Source organism: Clarias gariepinus, chromosome 23, assembly GCF_024256425.1.
Source record: "Clarias gariepinus isolate MV-2021 ecotype Netherlands chromosome 23, CGAR_prim_01v2, whole genome shotgun sequence".
In the NCBI taxonomy this organism is placed as follows: domain Eukaryota; kingdom Metazoa; phylum Chordata; class Actinopteri; order Siluriformes; family Clariidae; genus Clarias; species Clarias gariepinus.
Window position 1 is genome coordinate 13452088 of NC_071122.1, and position 17411 is coordinate 13469498.

General features: G+C 38.2%; 1 protein-coding gene across 3 annotated transcripts in view; it reads right to left on the reverse strand.

Annotated features, from left to right (window-relative positions):
- atg7 (ATG7 autophagy related 7 homolog (S. cerevisiae)) overlaps positions 1-17411 on the reverse strand; it is a 110127-nt gene that overhangs the window by 18953 nt on the left and 73763 nt on the right. For all 3 annotated transcript variants that reach the window (XM_053484627.1, XM_053484628.1, XM_053484626.1), the window contains exon 19: positions 16862-16984. In XM_053484627.1, the coding sequence (XP_053340602.1) occupies positions 16862-16984 (123 nt within the window). The remainder of the gene's footprint in view (positions 1-16861; positions 16985-17411) is intronic.

Sequence of the window (17411 nt, forward strand, 5' to 3'; positions counted from 1 at the left end):
TGCTTATTTACTGCAAGTCCATCACAATACGCTACTACTGCCATTCAAACACCGCGTTATCAGTAAAGATCCTCCGTTTTTAGCTCGGATAAAATACCCATATACATAACTCCAAATATACAACAGTAAATATAGTAAAAATAGAACAGCTAAAGAACAAATTCAAAAAGATGAGCACAAATCAGAAAAAAGCAAAAACATAACAGTGCTTTAGAAACACAACAAAAATGACAGCACAGTCATGTGTTCAAATTTCATTTATGTGTCTCTTAATTAGTTTTTTTTTTGTTTTGCTGTGTTTTTTTTTTTTTTGCTGTTTTACAAAGTTCGGTGTTTTTAGTTCTGCTGTTCCATCGCAGGGCACACACACACTAGGGGCAATTTGAGAACCCCATTACGTTTAACCTGCATATCTTTGGACTGTGGGAGGAAACCGGAATACCCGGGGGAAACCCACCAATCATGGAGAGAACATGCAAACTCCATGCACACAGAGACAGAAATCGAACCCGGACCCCAGAGGTGCAAGGCGACAGTGTTAACCACTACACCACCATGCCGCCTTTAGGTATGTTGTTTTATTTTAGTATTTTTTATATAGTTATATAGGTTTTATTTTTCCTGTGGTGTTTTGGTCCTGTAATTTCGGCTGTAGTGTTTTTTTGGTTTCATTTCTGCAGGTGTAACCTCATAATGAAATACATTGGTTTCAATTGACCTTAATCAACATATTCTTTTATCTTAAATCTCAATCAAGCTACTAATTAACAGGTTACAAGGCTTTCATACAGCTACTGCAACACCAAAACCGCTGAAAAGACATACATGAAGCAACAGGAGATTCACTATACACCACAAGTCTAGCCTTGTTCATTCTACAACACATCTGTCAGGTTCCTTTATGGCTCTGAACAAAGCTACAACGTTAAAGCCCTGAAGCTACAAACTGCAACTATGCTAACCTTTATTATACAGTGTCAACGCCATCAGCTGCATGAAGTCTTACAATACATGAAATGTTGGCCAATACCTACCAATAAATTAAAGAAACAATTGGGCAAAAAAGGAATGTATAATTGTATTTTGTAATTGTCTAATATTCACATCACTTCAAGCTTATAATCTGCCTTTAGGTTTCAGGCAAACTTAGAGTCTGTACTGGATCTAAATTTTATAGTGAGTCTTGCTCAAGAAGAACTGTTTTCGCTCTGATGTCCTATTGTCCATTTTTATAGACTGCTGTTTCACAAACTATGTAATCACATGTGTTTGAAATAGTCAAAAACTCAACAATGCAGTTTGAGAAAATTACGTGATGATTTATGTATGGTGTGTTGTGTCAACTGCAAACTTTAGAACCCCAATGTGTCTTGGCTGATCAACTTTTAGTATAAGGAACAAACTGTATAATTTCCCATCTATCTACTTTAACAAAGAGTATTGAAACTACATACTTTAGAACAAATTCAATCAAGCAGGTTAGGCAACCTAAAGTGCAAAATTCCCAATAGTTTAAATAACAAAACAAAACAAAGGTTACAGCATGCGACACCTCTGAAGGATGGAAAATCTGAACATGGTAACGGTCCTATCTCGCTATCCCATGTGTCGGGCGAACAATCGGGGTAGATAAGAGTACTCTCCCAGAAGGGCTCCAGAGAGGATCAGAGGACAAACCAATAGCCCTACAGACAGCTCTGCCCCAGCTGGGGCCTCAAGAACTGATAAGACACTGGACGTGCACCAGCACAGCTCTCTTCGGCCAACTTTTTTTCTCTTTTACATATGCACACACACCCATCCTCTCCCTCTTGTGAACTGGTTCACATCTCCGTCACACACATTAAAACCGAGTCCAGATCTGATCGTTATCTCTGCGGTGTGATTCCCAGTGGTTAATTATGGCCAGGGGCACAAAGCTGTGTCTAACATTCATGCAGAACGTGGTCTACAAAAATACTTACCTAGAATATCCACAAAGTCAAATTGTACAAAATGCTAGGAGGCCAAGCAGACATATTAAAGATATGCAAAACAGGAGAGGGGGTGGTAAGGCTGATGCTGGGAAGTGATTTAAAAAAAACATGCCATCAAAAAAAGCCTGTAGGCCATCAAAGCTCATTTAGGGGCACCTGGTATGTAATGCATAAGTTTGTAATGGTATGTAAGTGAGTTTCTCTACTCTGCTTGCCGCTCTTATTAAGCATTACGTATTACCGCTCTTACTAAAAAAAAAACCCTAGTAATTATAAAATAAAAAAAATAATAATAGAATCAAATGTGAAATTAAACAATTACGAACTCTAATTGGAAGCAGCTGACTTGACAATATAATTCTGATATGAATTATGATTGCAACCATTAAGTAAAAGTAGCACTGAACTTTTAAATGCAACACTTTTGCTGTCAGGTTTCCATCTTTTTTTTGTGCAAATATATACTGTACACCATGCATCGTGAACTGAATAATATTGATTATTAAGTCCTAAGATCTCAGTCTGACTGAGCATCCATGGAATGCGCCGGACACACAAGTCCACTTCATTGAGGCTCCACCCACCACACACAGCACCCAAAGGACACCTTAGTGTCAAATACCCCAGAATACCCCCAATAGGTTTGTGGAGGCATGCCCCGAGGGGCCAGAGTTGCCCCAGTGGCACAAGGGCAACCTACACAATATTGATCATAATGTCCTGTGTTTTAAATGTTATGCCTGAGTGGTGTATATTGTAATACATATTTAATTAACCACATCGTCTAGTATTATGATATATTTCTGACAAATTGTCCAACATGAATTAATATTTCAGTAGCAAAATTATTTCATTAAATGAAACATTAAAAATAATAATGAAAAAAAAAAACGTTTATTTTTTTAAAAGTAATATTTCATCCACAAATAAAATAAAATTTGTCTGTTTTTATATTTTTCCTGCTTAACTTTGCACTAGTGGTTCAAAGTATCACACTCAACTAAAACAAGGTGTTTTGTAATTTCAAATTTTGTCTCTTTGGTTTTTTATTATTTTATTATTATTATTATTATTATTATTATTATTATTATAAAAGTGAAACAAATCAAGATCATAAAATCCCATTTTGTATTGTAGTATAGCAGTCAATGCAATATGGTTTTTAAAAGTGCTAAAGAGATGCTCTAATAGTATAGGATGGGATATTGCTTCAAATGCAAAAATAAGGTACAGAAGAACATAAATAGATAATAGCGTGAGGACTGCTGTACAAAGATTAGTTAATATTACTTACTTTATTATTTTCATGTCTACATGAAATGATGAAATTCCACATGGCCAATTTATAAGCAGAGAATTACTTTTATTTATTCATTACTTTGCATTTGTTCATCTGGACTGTGTACATCTGATATACTTTTAAAGGTTAATGGCTCGCTTTCATACCTATCAAAGTCTTATCTAACTGATCAGTTACTTGATTTGCAGATGGATTAATGGCTTTAGATTTTTTTCTTCAGACTTAATTCCTGCTTTCAGATGTGTCTTCATGCTCTTAAACAATAACTACATTGAGTATGTATGTATAAATGCATCATCACTCAGGTGTTTTCATAAAAGACGAAAAAATTATTTTTAAAATTTCAAAATGAACTGCTTTCCCATTTGCATAATAGCATTATTATTAAATATTTTTCCAATGCTTTTTACTGTCATTGTAGCTGACTTTAAATGTATACAGTAGTTTCACACATTTCTTGATCCAGTCCATATTTTAAGACCAGACATAACCAAACACAATCATTCTAATTCACACAGTTTAAATTTTAAGGCGATGATTACTTATTTAGATTGTGGTTAAATTTAAAAGACCAACTTTGTGCGAAAAAATACATTTTGTTTTTTTATTCGTAAAAAACATACATTTGCTTTTTAAAATGGCCTACAAACAATACTTTTGAATCTAATTATTAATAGAAACAACACTGCCAAAAAAGTATAAACTGATAAGACTGGGTACAATGTAGCACAGAGAAATTAAATATAAAATTAAAATCATGTGCCTAATACTTTGTAGGTCCCCCTTGTGGTGACAAACCACCTCGGAGCCCTTAAAGCATGGACTCCACTAGACCTACGAAGATGTGATGTGGTATCTGGCTATTAGACATCAGCAGCAATCCAGTAAGTGTTGAGGTGCAGCCTCCATGGATCAGACTTGTTTCTGCAGCACATCCCATGCTAGATCAGATTGCAATCTGGGGAATTTGGAGGCCATTATTGGAAGCGAACATCCCGAACACTTTCTGCAGTGTGGCAGAGCACATTATCCTGCTGAGAGAGGCCACTGCCATAAGGGAATACTCTTGCCTTGAAGGGGTGTAGCAGCAACGTTTAGGTATTTGGTACATGTCAAAGTAACATCCACATGAATTGCCAGAGCCCAAGGCATTTGGCTGTCCGAATAATTTTCTGTTTTTCCAAAAAAAAAAAATTATGTGATTCATCAGACCAGACCACCTACTTCCACTGCTCCCTGATCCAGTTCTGATGCTCATTGTAGGAGCGAGCTTTTAGTAGTGTACAGGGGTCAGCATGGGCACTCATATTGTTTCATCTATCCATCTAGAACCTCTGTAGTCCAACTAGGAACCGTGTAGGTTAATGGTGATCATTGTATTTATTCCCATTTTGTACGACGGTGGTAGGTCCTTCAGTAAACATTCATATGCACATTCACACAAGGCTAATACAGGTAATTTGGGAACGCCAGTTAGCCAAATCTGCATGTCTTGGGACTGTGAGAGGAAACCGGAGAACACAGAGGAAACCGACCAAGCATGAGGAGAACATGCAAACTCCATAAGTCCCAACTTAATACATTTTTCAGCAATTTGTGCTACAGTATCTCTTCTGTGGGCTAGCATTCAAACACCACGTCATGAGCCTCTCAGTGGTTTACTGTTTGTCCTTCATTGGATCACTTTCAGTAAGTACCAAGCGTTCAATAATGAGGTCACCTCACAAGACATGCACCGACCCAGCCGGATCCTTAGAACAACCGAAATGAACAACCGAAATGACTGCTCACTTGCAGCCCAATACATCTACGAGATAATTGATGACCTCTGTGCTTTAATTAGGTATGGTTGATTGACATATTTAGACTTAATGTAAAAAAATGAAGGAACTGCAGTTACACAACTGTTAATGTATTAATGTATTATGTATTGTATTAATAACATTCTAAAGAGTACTGGGAAGTCATCCAAACCACAAATGATGAGGTATGACCATCACACTGTACGTTACAACATCCTGCTCATGACCCAGACCTTTTAACACATGATACATTGAAATATGTGCCAAAAATACACAGATTCTCTGAATAAGTCAGTGTTTTGGAGAATTATGAGCACTTCATGGTTTTGTGTAGAACAGTATAATGTGAACAGGAGAACTGTATAATTTTGCTGGAGAGACACAATGGAATCTTTATTGTGAGTGTGGAGGAGAGCAAGTATGAGGGGAAGTGAATGTGAATGAGAGCGTGTAAACAGAGCCCTTTTGTCAACAGTGTTAAGAGAACTCTTGTGGTTCATACACTAACAGCCTTTACGACAGATAACAGAATCATTTACCAAACTGGTGGAGACTGACAGCCCACGCTGACAGGAAGAAAGAAAAGATGACAAAAGATATTCAAAAATGACTGAAAGCTTTTGCAATTACATTATGAACTTCACAGAAACTGGAATTTTTTCAAGAACTTCCTGATTTTTGGTCAGTTATTTTTTTTCCCCCGAATGGAGTGAATAAGCCAGTGGTGTTTGTTCTTTCCTACTTTAGTTTTACACTGGCAGATAATCTGGAACCTGTGTATTCCCATCTCGTACTCATTGTTCCTGATAGAGACTCTAGATCCACCAAAACCATGACCAAGATGAACTGACGATAAATGAATTGCTCACTGCCTTTATTCGTAACACATGTACCTCCTTCGCTCATTCAGGCGATGATCCAGTGAGCCAATCATATAACAGTACTACAATACGATGCGAAATCACTCAAGTCAAGCGTTTCATTTCAAACATCAGAATGAAGACAAAAATAGGATTCATATAGGATAGGATAGAAGTTTGGCCTAAGTTTTTCAGAAACTTCAGGGATTTACACACACAACAGTCTCCACATAATGGTAGGAGTTACACAAAAAAAGAGAGAGAGAGAGAGAGAGAGAGAAAGAGAGATCAGAGGATGCCCAAGACAGTTGAGTATATGGTCAGTTGAATAATCCCAATGGACCACTGTGATGGACAGAAAAAAACATCCCAGAACACGTCAAACCCACTAATCACTATAGCACTGTGCCGCTCTCACAGCCGGCTGTTGTTCTTCTCTAGGAGGCTTTGGCTTTGAAACCCCAAATATTTGGGAGCCCAAAATAGAGCAATGCAATGTAACCGTTTTCACAACATAACCAGGCGAATTCATGGATCCATGCTGATTTAAACTGGAGCCGTCGGTACAAAAAACGTAGTTGATATAACGTAGTTTGATATAATGACAGGATACTGACTGAGTTCGGCTGGGAGGAACATACCTGAGAGCTTTCACTGGTCTCTGTACCAATGACATCTGATTGTGGAAAATGCAGGGCTTGGACAGACAGGGAGTGAGGAAAGAAAAAAATCGGAAATTTTTTAATTTGCCATTCAGTTTTCTTGTCAGTTCTCAATGTTCCTTGAATAGCTAGCCAGCTAAGCTATATCCTGCCTGCTAGTTACAGAAGCAACACAGTGTGGGAAAGATACGGAGAATAATAAAAAAAGAAATCTGCTTTACTGTAAGTTCAACATTAAGTGTTAAATTGATCTTTTCTAACCAAACACAGATACCCAAGTACATTCACTATGGACAGAGCACAGAGCAATGCTATAGCAGTGGTACGTTCAACATCGAGAGTGCTTGTAAAACGTTTGACAGTGTCTAACAGTTGTACATTCTGATGAAATGTCCGCAAATGCTCTTGTTATTGAACGCAGCCCTGCTGTACCATCACACATGCTCCTATACCTCGGCCCCGGGCAGACAGACACAGCAGAGGAGAGAATCACAGGATTAAAGATCGCTGCAATTTTTTGTGGGTGACTGGATCAAAGTAGTGGCAATATAAAAACATTGGGCACATTGCTTCTATTTTAGTCACCATCCTTGCCCTGTCTGATGACACTGTATGACACATTTTGTTATAAAAAATGGTAAGAATAACATCAGAGTTGGAAATTGTTTTCTGCAGATCACAGTTTCATTATGCCTGAGGCTCAGCTAGTAGATGTAGTCTACATTCCAGAGGTGGAATTGTACAGAAAGAAAAAGATTTCTACATCTTTAAGTAAGCCAAGTGTAAGTAATAAACTTCACATGAAAAACACCTCATGGTACTGTATAATGAACATATTTAGAGTAAGAGAGACACTGTGGTCATTTTCTTTGGATAAACGATTCCCATAAACCTAAATGTGGAAAGCAAGTCATCTAATCTTTCCCAACATTCTCTACTCAATACCTGTGCCAAGATAAACGTACACAACTATAAAATAGAAGTCAAATATTGTCTCTCGTAAATCATTACACCCCCACATGTTGACCTTCCATTTCTTACTATTTTAATGCTTAGCTGCGATTCTGACAATATTTTGACAGGGAGTTTTCACGTCACAACCGGACGTAGAGCAGCTTCTATAACTTTGACGTATTTACAGCTGGGTTTTAGCTGGTGGTGGAATGTCGAGTAAACAACCACTTCACCTTAATTCAATAAGTAAAAATGGAGCCATCTTTCAGCCTACTCACTAGGAAGTGCACTTCAGCCCACACATGGTTTTGTCATTTCGGGGTCTGTGTGGTCTGCTTGTTCAGCCTGAGAGCAAGTCAGTGCTGAAATGTGTGCCTGTGTGGAGTGAAAAGCAGAGCCAGAACTCCATAACAAACAGAGCACTGTTCCTTTAACAAATGACTGTTAGTAGTAAACAAAGACGACTGAACAATCCAGTAAACGTTCTCCCCAGCTGAGGAGGAGATTAATGGCAGTGGAGAACTGCTACCACAGATTACAATTAGCTTCCAAGACCGTCTAATGGCCTTTATGCCATCCCCAACTCGGTTTAATTAAATCTTTAATGCAATTTAACATACACTGCCTGGCCAAAAAAAAAAAAAAAACTCACCCTTTTAGAAGTGCCAAGTTATTGAGTTGTATCAAGCAAAGAAAACAACTAAGAAAATTTTAAATGATTGAAACTGGGTTAAGAAACCTTCAACGCATTATCAAAACCTGGTAGGATAGTGCTAAACTATTAACTTTATGGAAGAAGTGTGGCTGGAAAAAAACCTGGATGGAGAGCACTTAAACACTCGGTAACAAATAAACAAGAAAAACAATAGATATGTTCAATAAAAGTAAGAGCATATCCTTATGCACCAAATGTGATGAGAATTCATGGGTTTGGAGCAATGGGAAAAGGTCATGTGATCTGATGAGTTTAGATCGACCCTATACCAGAGCAATGAATGCGTCAGGGTTAGAAGGGAAACACATTCATCATGCATAGTGCCCACTGTACAAACCTCTGGAAGCAGTGTTTATAATCTGGGGTTGCTTTAGTTTGTCAGGTTTAGGCTCAGCAACATTATGTGGCAATACAATCTAGAGTCAGCTGATGACCATCCCAAAACTGTTCCCACAAAGTTGAGACCATGAATTAGTCCAAATGGTCTTGGTACGCTGAAGCAATAACACTTTCTTTCACTGGAAGTAAGGGGCCGAGCCCAATTCCTGAAAAACAACCCCAAGATGACTTCGCACCAGAGCACAAAGCAAGGTCCATAAAGACATGGACGAATGAGTTTGGTGCAAAAGAACTTGACTGGCCTGCAAAGTGTCCTGACCTCAACCCAATAGAACACCTTTGGGATAAATTAGAGAGGAGACTGCAAGCCAGGCCTGCTTGTCCAACTTCAGTGTCTGACCTCACAAATGCGCTTCGTTAAAGATTCCCATAAATACACTCCCAAACCTTGTGGAAAGCCTTCCCAAAGGAATTGAAGCTGTTATACATGTAATAAATATTAAACCCCATGGGTTAGGAAGTAAGGCAAATACTTTTGGCAATATAGTGTATGAACAGTCTGATAGCAAAATAAACTAAATCCATTTTTGCACTTTTTCTCCAAATAAAAAAAATATATAAAATGTTTCGTTACACAAGCATGAATTTTGTATGATTTTCCAAAAAGGGTGTAACTCCACCTTACACAGTTTTGGTATTGGTGTGTGTAATGTAACTAAGCGATTTAGTATCAATAAAATGTCTGATGATTTTTAATACAAAATATGAAGAAACATCCTTGGATTGTGATTTTGTAATGATTCAAACAGAAGACGTAAGGGGCAGCAAATTACATCAAGAAAAAAAGTGTTACGTATTTGGTACGCAAAACCTTATAATTACAAAGATTATTAAAGATTATGAGAAACGTTATATACAATAAAAAAAAATAAACTTGAGTTTACAGCGTCGTCAATCTCCTCCTCCACCTGTTTTAGTTTTATTTCGGTACATCACGACAGCCCTGTATAATAGTGTATATGTCTCGTAATATCCTATCTTATGGATGTTAAGCAACGCTAATCCATCACTCATTACTGCCACCTCCTTTTTATTCTCCAAAGACCCTTTAAACGAATTCTCAAAAGTTTCACAATTCACTGATCACCATCACAGAAGGAAGCGATGCATTCGCTTTGTCACAACGCGACGGCATTTGCTCGGGAAGATAAGTGAAAAGCTGGCTACATATTCTTTTCTCTGAAATGTGAAATTCTAAAGCTTTAAAAATATCTTTATTTAGCGGTTTTCAATTCATGCAAATGTTTGTTGAAGAGCTCATTTTATTTCTTTATTTATTCTTTATTTACTTCCAAAGTGCATTGCAGTTCTTTCCATGTTCCACTTTTAGTGACTTAAATTACTATCTTTTTGGCTAAATGACTGATGTGCTGTTAAAAATGAAAAAGCTTGGAGTGAATGCATGTAATTTATGGCATGTTATTTTCACATTTTTATGTAAAAAGTATGCATCATGAAAATGATACTACTGAGCCTAAATAGTGAACATAGTACAAAGAAGGCATTTCTGCACAAAGAAGCTAAAAATTACACATTTTTACACATTATTGTTAGGAAAATACATAATAAATTTTTTGTTGCCTCATCTTTTGCTTTCATCTGCTTACAAAAAAAACCATAAAATCAACAAACACAAACAAACAATGAACGCCATCATTACTATACTAGGTTCTTTTTATGAAGGGTACCAATAATTATGGAGGAAACATTACATATACATAAAAATGCACTTTTGCCTGAGATATCCTGTTCAGGCAAAAAATCATGAAATGTGTCAGGGGAGGTCTAAACAATGACCGAGGTAGTGGGTGTTGTGGAGTCGACCAGGCTGAGCTTCCTGTTCAGACACTCATTTCCTCTATGCGTTTCCCACTTCCTGAGGTTTAGGACGAGGCCGCACCCACCAGGTTGGTCATCAGACTCCTGTTTATTCAGCACTGCCACTCATTTCCTGTCTGACACTATAAGCAGAACTCAATCTAAACACCTTTCATCTGTCAGCACTAACTCTTTAAAATAATCAGATATTAACAATTAAAGGACTTTGGCTTAAGAATCATTTCCTTTTTTTTCCCCACCTCCATTCCGGAGGACAACAGCAGTGACGTAGGTGACAGGAAAGCCTGCTGTAATGGTAAACTGACCGCATATGATGTGTGAAAAAAATCAAAACTGTTCATTATTTTATACGAAATTGATCTAGTTAGACTAAAAACTGATCGGTTAAACTGAAAAACGATTAACATGTACAAACTCAAATACCCATTAAGTCAATACTCATTTAGGTCTATTTGGCCTTGCAGTTGCTAGCGTAACTGGTGAGAGACGAGGGAAGCAGACAGAGAAAAAGGAGAGGAAGACAGGATGAGAGAGAGAGGAGCAGAGAAAAGGAAAGAACAGCTAGCAAGAGAGAGAGAAAGAGGGAGACTGGGAGAGGAGAAAGAGAGAGAAAGTGGGAGAGGAGACAAAAAAAGCGAGCGAGCGTCCAAAAGACACGAGATAAAAAGAGAGAGAGGGAAGACAATGTATTTGTGTGTGTGCAAGAGAGAGAGAGAGAAATCATTAATAACTGCTACAACAAAAGGGATACAGGAACTGTTTCTTTCCACAACTTTAACTATTATGATGGGAAAAGTATTGAATTTTTAATTGTGACTCTTTGCAAATCATTCACTATAAACAGAAATAAAACACTGTAGTGTTCTGTGATAGGAAATGTAGCGTCTTTGGGATGGTAACAGTATCCTTGGACCACATCGGCTATGTCAAACGTCTCCACCCCTTATTACTGAATTATAATGTTACTAGGCATTACAAATTTGGTAATAAAGTCCATACTTCTAATACAAATTTATTTAAAACAAACGGGGGCATTTAAATGTCAACCAGGGGCATCAAGCATCAGGAATGCTAAAACAAGTCGTTTGGGATATTGGCGAGAACCTCCTGAATCTGTGCCTCCAGTGTGTCCTCCAGTGTGTCCTCCAGTGTGTCCTCCAGTGTGTCCTCCAGTGTGTCCCCCAGTGTGTCCCCCAGTGTGTCCCCCAGTGTGTCCCCCAGGGTTTCTTCCAGGGTTTCTTCCAGGGTTTCCTGCAGCGTCTTCTTTAGCGTTTTCCAGGACGTTGGCTCGGACAACGCAAACCTCATGACTAGCCTTCAAGAAGTCCAGATCTCACTCTATTTAATTTTTCCCTGTGGAGCTAGGACAAAGCCTCACACACTGGGTATGTGAGGTACAGTACATGCACAATTTGTTTCAATCAATTTGTATTAGAAATATGGACTTTATTACCAATTCTTAATGCCTAGTTCCTTTTCAGTAGTACATTAAAGTACTCTGTTAAATTATGTATTTATTTTTCCCATATTCCAGGTTGTTAGGAAGTTGGGTTCACAGAGCAGGGTCAGCCATCCTATGGTGCCCCTGAAGCTGAGAGAGTTCAGTGCCTTGCTTAAAGCTCATCAGTGGCAGCTTAGTTGCGCTCAGGCGTGAAACTCTGACCCTCTGATCAGTACCCCAGAGCCTTAACCTACATTAAAACTCTTCCTTCGTGGGGAGATTTTATAAAACGCTTACACTGGGGACTCGTCTGTCATAATGTGTTAAAACAAGCATATTAGCATAAACATAGCCAGAACAGAGTTCTGTTATAATAAAATAAATCAACAACATCTGAACAAACTGAGCTATAGCTGGCCGACGGGATATAAAGAAAGTCTGGCTTGTTTGGGGACACAAGCGCATGCAAACACACACTCGCACAATATTTCAGAAATTGGAAATGTCAATTAACCTAATCTGCATGTGTTTGGACTGTATGAGGAAACTGGAGAACCTGTAGGAAACCCACCATGCATTGGGAGAACATGGAAACTCAACGCACAGAGATCCAAGGCAGGAATTAAACCCCTTGTCCATGAAGGTGCGCTTTAAGTGGCGTACAACATGTTAAGTTAATAGCAATCCTACAGGTTTTCATGACAGTAGAAGAAAAGTAACTTTTATCCACAAACAAAACATTTTCCAGAATTAAGCAATATTTTGTCAATATTTAATGTAGAGTTAATCTTTGTACAATGATAGCTGTCTAGACTTTACTTTAATGATTAAGTCTATAATGCATAAAATTGCTCATTTTTTTGATTAGCTCTGTTACAGCCAATCAAACTGTCCAATACCAGAAGCACGGTGTGTTCTCATTGTGCCTTTCTCCCTACATTACTGGAGGCTAGAACAAAAAATACACCCTAACAATAGACCTACCGCTGTCGTAAAGTGGCAGGAGTCGGCTGCACACATGTATTCATGGAGTTTTGCCTCATAATTTAAAGTGACAGACGTTGAATGATTCAGACACGTCTAGCAATTAGCCAGAACGTATTATCAAACACCTGGAGGAGCCTAATGAATAGCTGCATTATGTTTTTTTTTTTTTTTTCAATTGAAATCCGAACTACAATGAAGTGTACAGTATTGTGTAGCTCCCGTGGGCTAAGTTAAATCAGGAAGCGGTCTATGAGGACTACATGCTCAAGTAAAGGCAACCCTGAGAAAATCTGAACTCTCACACTCACGGTTTGACCTAACAAAAGGTCTCATTCACCAGGCAACAGCCGATACTGAGCCATAAATACTCTGGTCCCTTTAGACAAACGAATTCCCACATTTGTCAGCACATGGGAACGAGTCATCCGGACTCGAAAGTTTGACAAGACAATGTGCACTTTAAAGTCGTCTCTGAGTCTGACATCAAACGAGGAAGTGTAACTGTTTAAAATCATAGACAGACTTTGGCTGCGGTTTGTTCTGAAGTGATCAGGACTAAATCCTGTTCTCTTTAAAGAAGACAGCCTTCAAAGTGAGAACTCCAACAGGGGGCCATGTGGAACGGTCTTAAAACTTTATTTCGGAAAAACAAAGCCAACGTTTTATCGTTATGCAATCACTGAAACGGATGTTAACAGGACAGAAATTTAGTAGTCAACAAAAGGATAACGCAAGAAATAATTCTGCCTCCAATTATAATTCAGGAGCTGACTTTGAACATTTTTAGAAGTAAATAAATACACACTAACCAGCCACCTTATTGTGTACACCTTGTTAGTACGGAGTTGGACCACGTTTTTCCTTCAAAATTGAAACATTGAAATTGTGGCATAAATTCTTTAGAGATTTTGGGCCATATTGACATGATGGCATCAAGTAGTTGCTGCAGATTTGTCGGCTGCACATCCGCGATGCGAATCTCCCGCTCCACCACCTTCCAAATGTGTTCTACTGGTTACTGTGGAGATCATTTGGATACAGTGAATTCACTGTCATGTTCAAGAAATCAGTTTGAGATGACTTTAGCTTTGTGACATGGCGCATTATCATGTGGTCACAAAGGGATGGACATGGTCAGCAACAATATTCATGTGCTGATGTATGTCTCAGTTGGTACTAAGGGACCCAAAGGATGCCAAGAAATAATCTCCCCCACATAATTTCACCCCCAACAACAGCCTGACCAGTTGATACAAAGCAGGATAGATCCAAGCTTTCATGTTGTTTACATCAATTTCTGACACAACCATCTGACTCTTACAGCAGAAATCAAGACTCATCAGTCGAGGCGACGGTTTTCCAATCTATTGTCTGATTTTGGTAAGCACTTATAAATTTCATCCTCATTTTTTTCTGTTCTTATTTGACAGAGCAGCACCTGGTGTGGTCTTCTGCTGCTCTAGCACATTTCATTTAAGGTTTGATGTGTTGCTTGTTCAAAGATGCTCTTTAGCATATCAGTTTACGTAAGTTACGTTTGCCTTTCTATCACCTTGAACCAGTCTGGCCATTCTTCTCTGATGTCTGGCATCAAAAAGGCCTTGTGTGTGAAAATCCCAGTAGATTAGCAATTTCAGAAATAATCAGACCAGCACGTCTGGCAACAAACCCATTCTGATGCTGGGTTCAAACTTCAGCAGATGGTCATGACCATCGTCTAATATGAATAAATCAATCATGTTGCTGGTACAGTATGTGACTGTCGAATAAGACAGTTTGATCAATAAACAGTTCAACATGTGTATCCAATGAAGTGGTGTGTAAGGTAAGTTTACAAGTGTAGAAAAAACCTGAAGAGAAAATTGAGCATTCTACCATAGAGGTGCAGGGCCACAGTGTTAACCACTACGCCACCATGTCGCCCTACGGTATCTTCATATACGCCAAGTCACACACCAAAGCCAACGAATGTAATAGTCTAGTAATTCTATACTGCTATACAAGCTGCACATTGACTACTCACATTTTTTTTTTTAAGTATATCCAATTTACATTTCTATAGTATTGTCCCTTAAGAACACATAATAAAGTGGTTGCTGAAATGTGAGGGGTGTACTCACTTTTGTGAGGTACTGTATCTCTTGTGGTAGCATTTAGAAGTGAGCAACAAACCACAAAACGTCAGTGTATACTTGTAAAACTTTAACAGAAAAAACTAATCATAGTTTGTGTGAGACTTTACACACCAGAAAAAAAAACCAACGAGTATCCTCCTTATTCCTGCATCTATACCAGTGGTTCTCAAACATTTTCTGTCATTCCCCACTTAAGGGGGTGCGCGAATTTTCAAGCCCCACTTGTCAACAAAATGATAACGAAAACGGCCAAGTTTACTATTTATTGAAAAATCAATTTCTAAACCAGTAAGATCAAATAACACCAAGTTCAAAACAGATAAAATACACGTGCAATTGTTATAACAGGCTTACTTTGTCACTTACCTAGAGCTTACTTTCAAAGAAGTTAAGTGGCTTATTAACGTGAGTGGGGTATGTTGTCTCTAAGTGTCTTCCTACTTTGTCTCATGCTGTCTGCTGCCAGCGGTTTAAGATACAAAACACACACGGGTCTCTCCTCTGCCCCCACCATCCCCACCATGAATCCAAGTGCAACATACAGTAGGCTTCATCATGTTTTCCTTTCGGCTGGATTTTTGGTTGATTAAGCTGATGGTGCTGAATCACCTGCTTTTTTGTTGTCCATGTAACAAATGTATCCATTGATGTTTTTATGCTCACTACATACAGTACGCTACTGTGTTATGATCTAAAATGCCCCCCCCCCCCCAGATTGCCCATCTAAATTCATAGGTTTATGGTTTACAAATTACAAATTATAACAAATGAATTTAATTATAAAGTAAGCAATATAAAAAAAAGGTTGTATAGGGGGGAAATATATAAATTATATATTTCTTTCATATTCAACATGTATATTTTTATATTGCTTATTTTATAATAAAATCATTTCCTGTAATTTTTTTGCAATCCGTGGCAGGGGGGCACTTTAGCTTATAACACCTGTTTGTGTCCGCGGTAAAGTTAGTTTGATATTCGCATCTCCGAATTCAATAGCTGCGTAAATAAACCCGCTAATAAGATACCCAGATATATTTCCTCTCTATATCGTCTTTAAGCTACATCCGCCTTAAATTATACATGTTTAAAAGCATAAACACCATTATTCTCTACGGCGCAACGAATGCTTTAGGGATCATCGCAAAAAGCCGCACAGCAACAAAAAGCGTAGAACGATATTGATCTTCCCTTCTGTTCAGCGCCTGAAGGATCAAAAAGCTACTTTGTTACCACACTGGAAACTAGAAATGCCAGACTAGTACTGCCTGATAAAATACAGAAACATCAGCATACACATTGGAATAAATGAAATGACATATATAATACCGAATGTTTCCTTATATGTAGTTCCTCTGCAAATAACATGCCGACGTTAAACCGTTATTGTCGGACTATGGTTCCACTTTTTCTCTGATGTTATTTTAATTTACTTGTATTAATGATCCATTTCTTTGTGTGTCATTATTTAGTTTCGAGTGTCCGATAAAGAAAATAAAGATTAAATAAATCAATTAAGAAAAGCATGAATTAGAATAGGTACTTTCCTATTATTTTCCACTAATTTCCTCCCGTTCATTGCGCCCCACCTGTCATGTCTGTATTCCCCACTAGTGGGGCGCGCCCCACACTTTGAGAACCACTGATCTATACTTATGTGATAGTTAAAGATCTTTCAGTGGACCTGCTTACATTTAATATAAAGACATTTTTTTATACTGACTATCATGCACTGTGATGAATATGGTTTGCCAGAAATGAGAGGAAAAAAAAAGAACTAGGAAGACTCACCTCAGCAGCCTGCGTCTCCTGATGCAGCAGGGTCAGACCTGTCAAATCCTCCAGGAAGGAATGAGATGAGTTAAACACCTTGGACAAAAACTGGAATCCTTCACGCTCATAATGATCCAGGACCTGCAGAAGAAAATGAACTCATAATTATACACAATCAATGATTTGGCTGTATCAGGTAATGATTAGCTATATTACTGTGCTACATATACTGCAGAGCCTTACAGGTTAGGATACCTGCAGTTATACACTGGTTATTAAGCAACAATTGCATAAGTATTGATTCAGGCTTTGAGAAAAATGTGGTAGACAAAAAAAGCAAAACATGCTGAATCTCGTAATAAAGAGTACAGACTGTATAAACAAGGCACAGACATTGAGAGGCACAGGGGCTTTAAGCGTTACACTGGAGTGAGTCTAAATTAAACAGACAGAAATCTAGATGTAGTTAGTCATAGGCAACGTTCACATTACAAGCCTCACTGCCACAATTCAGATTTTGTGGAGAGATTGGATTTGCATGTCATGTCAGTTCACATTCGTAAATACA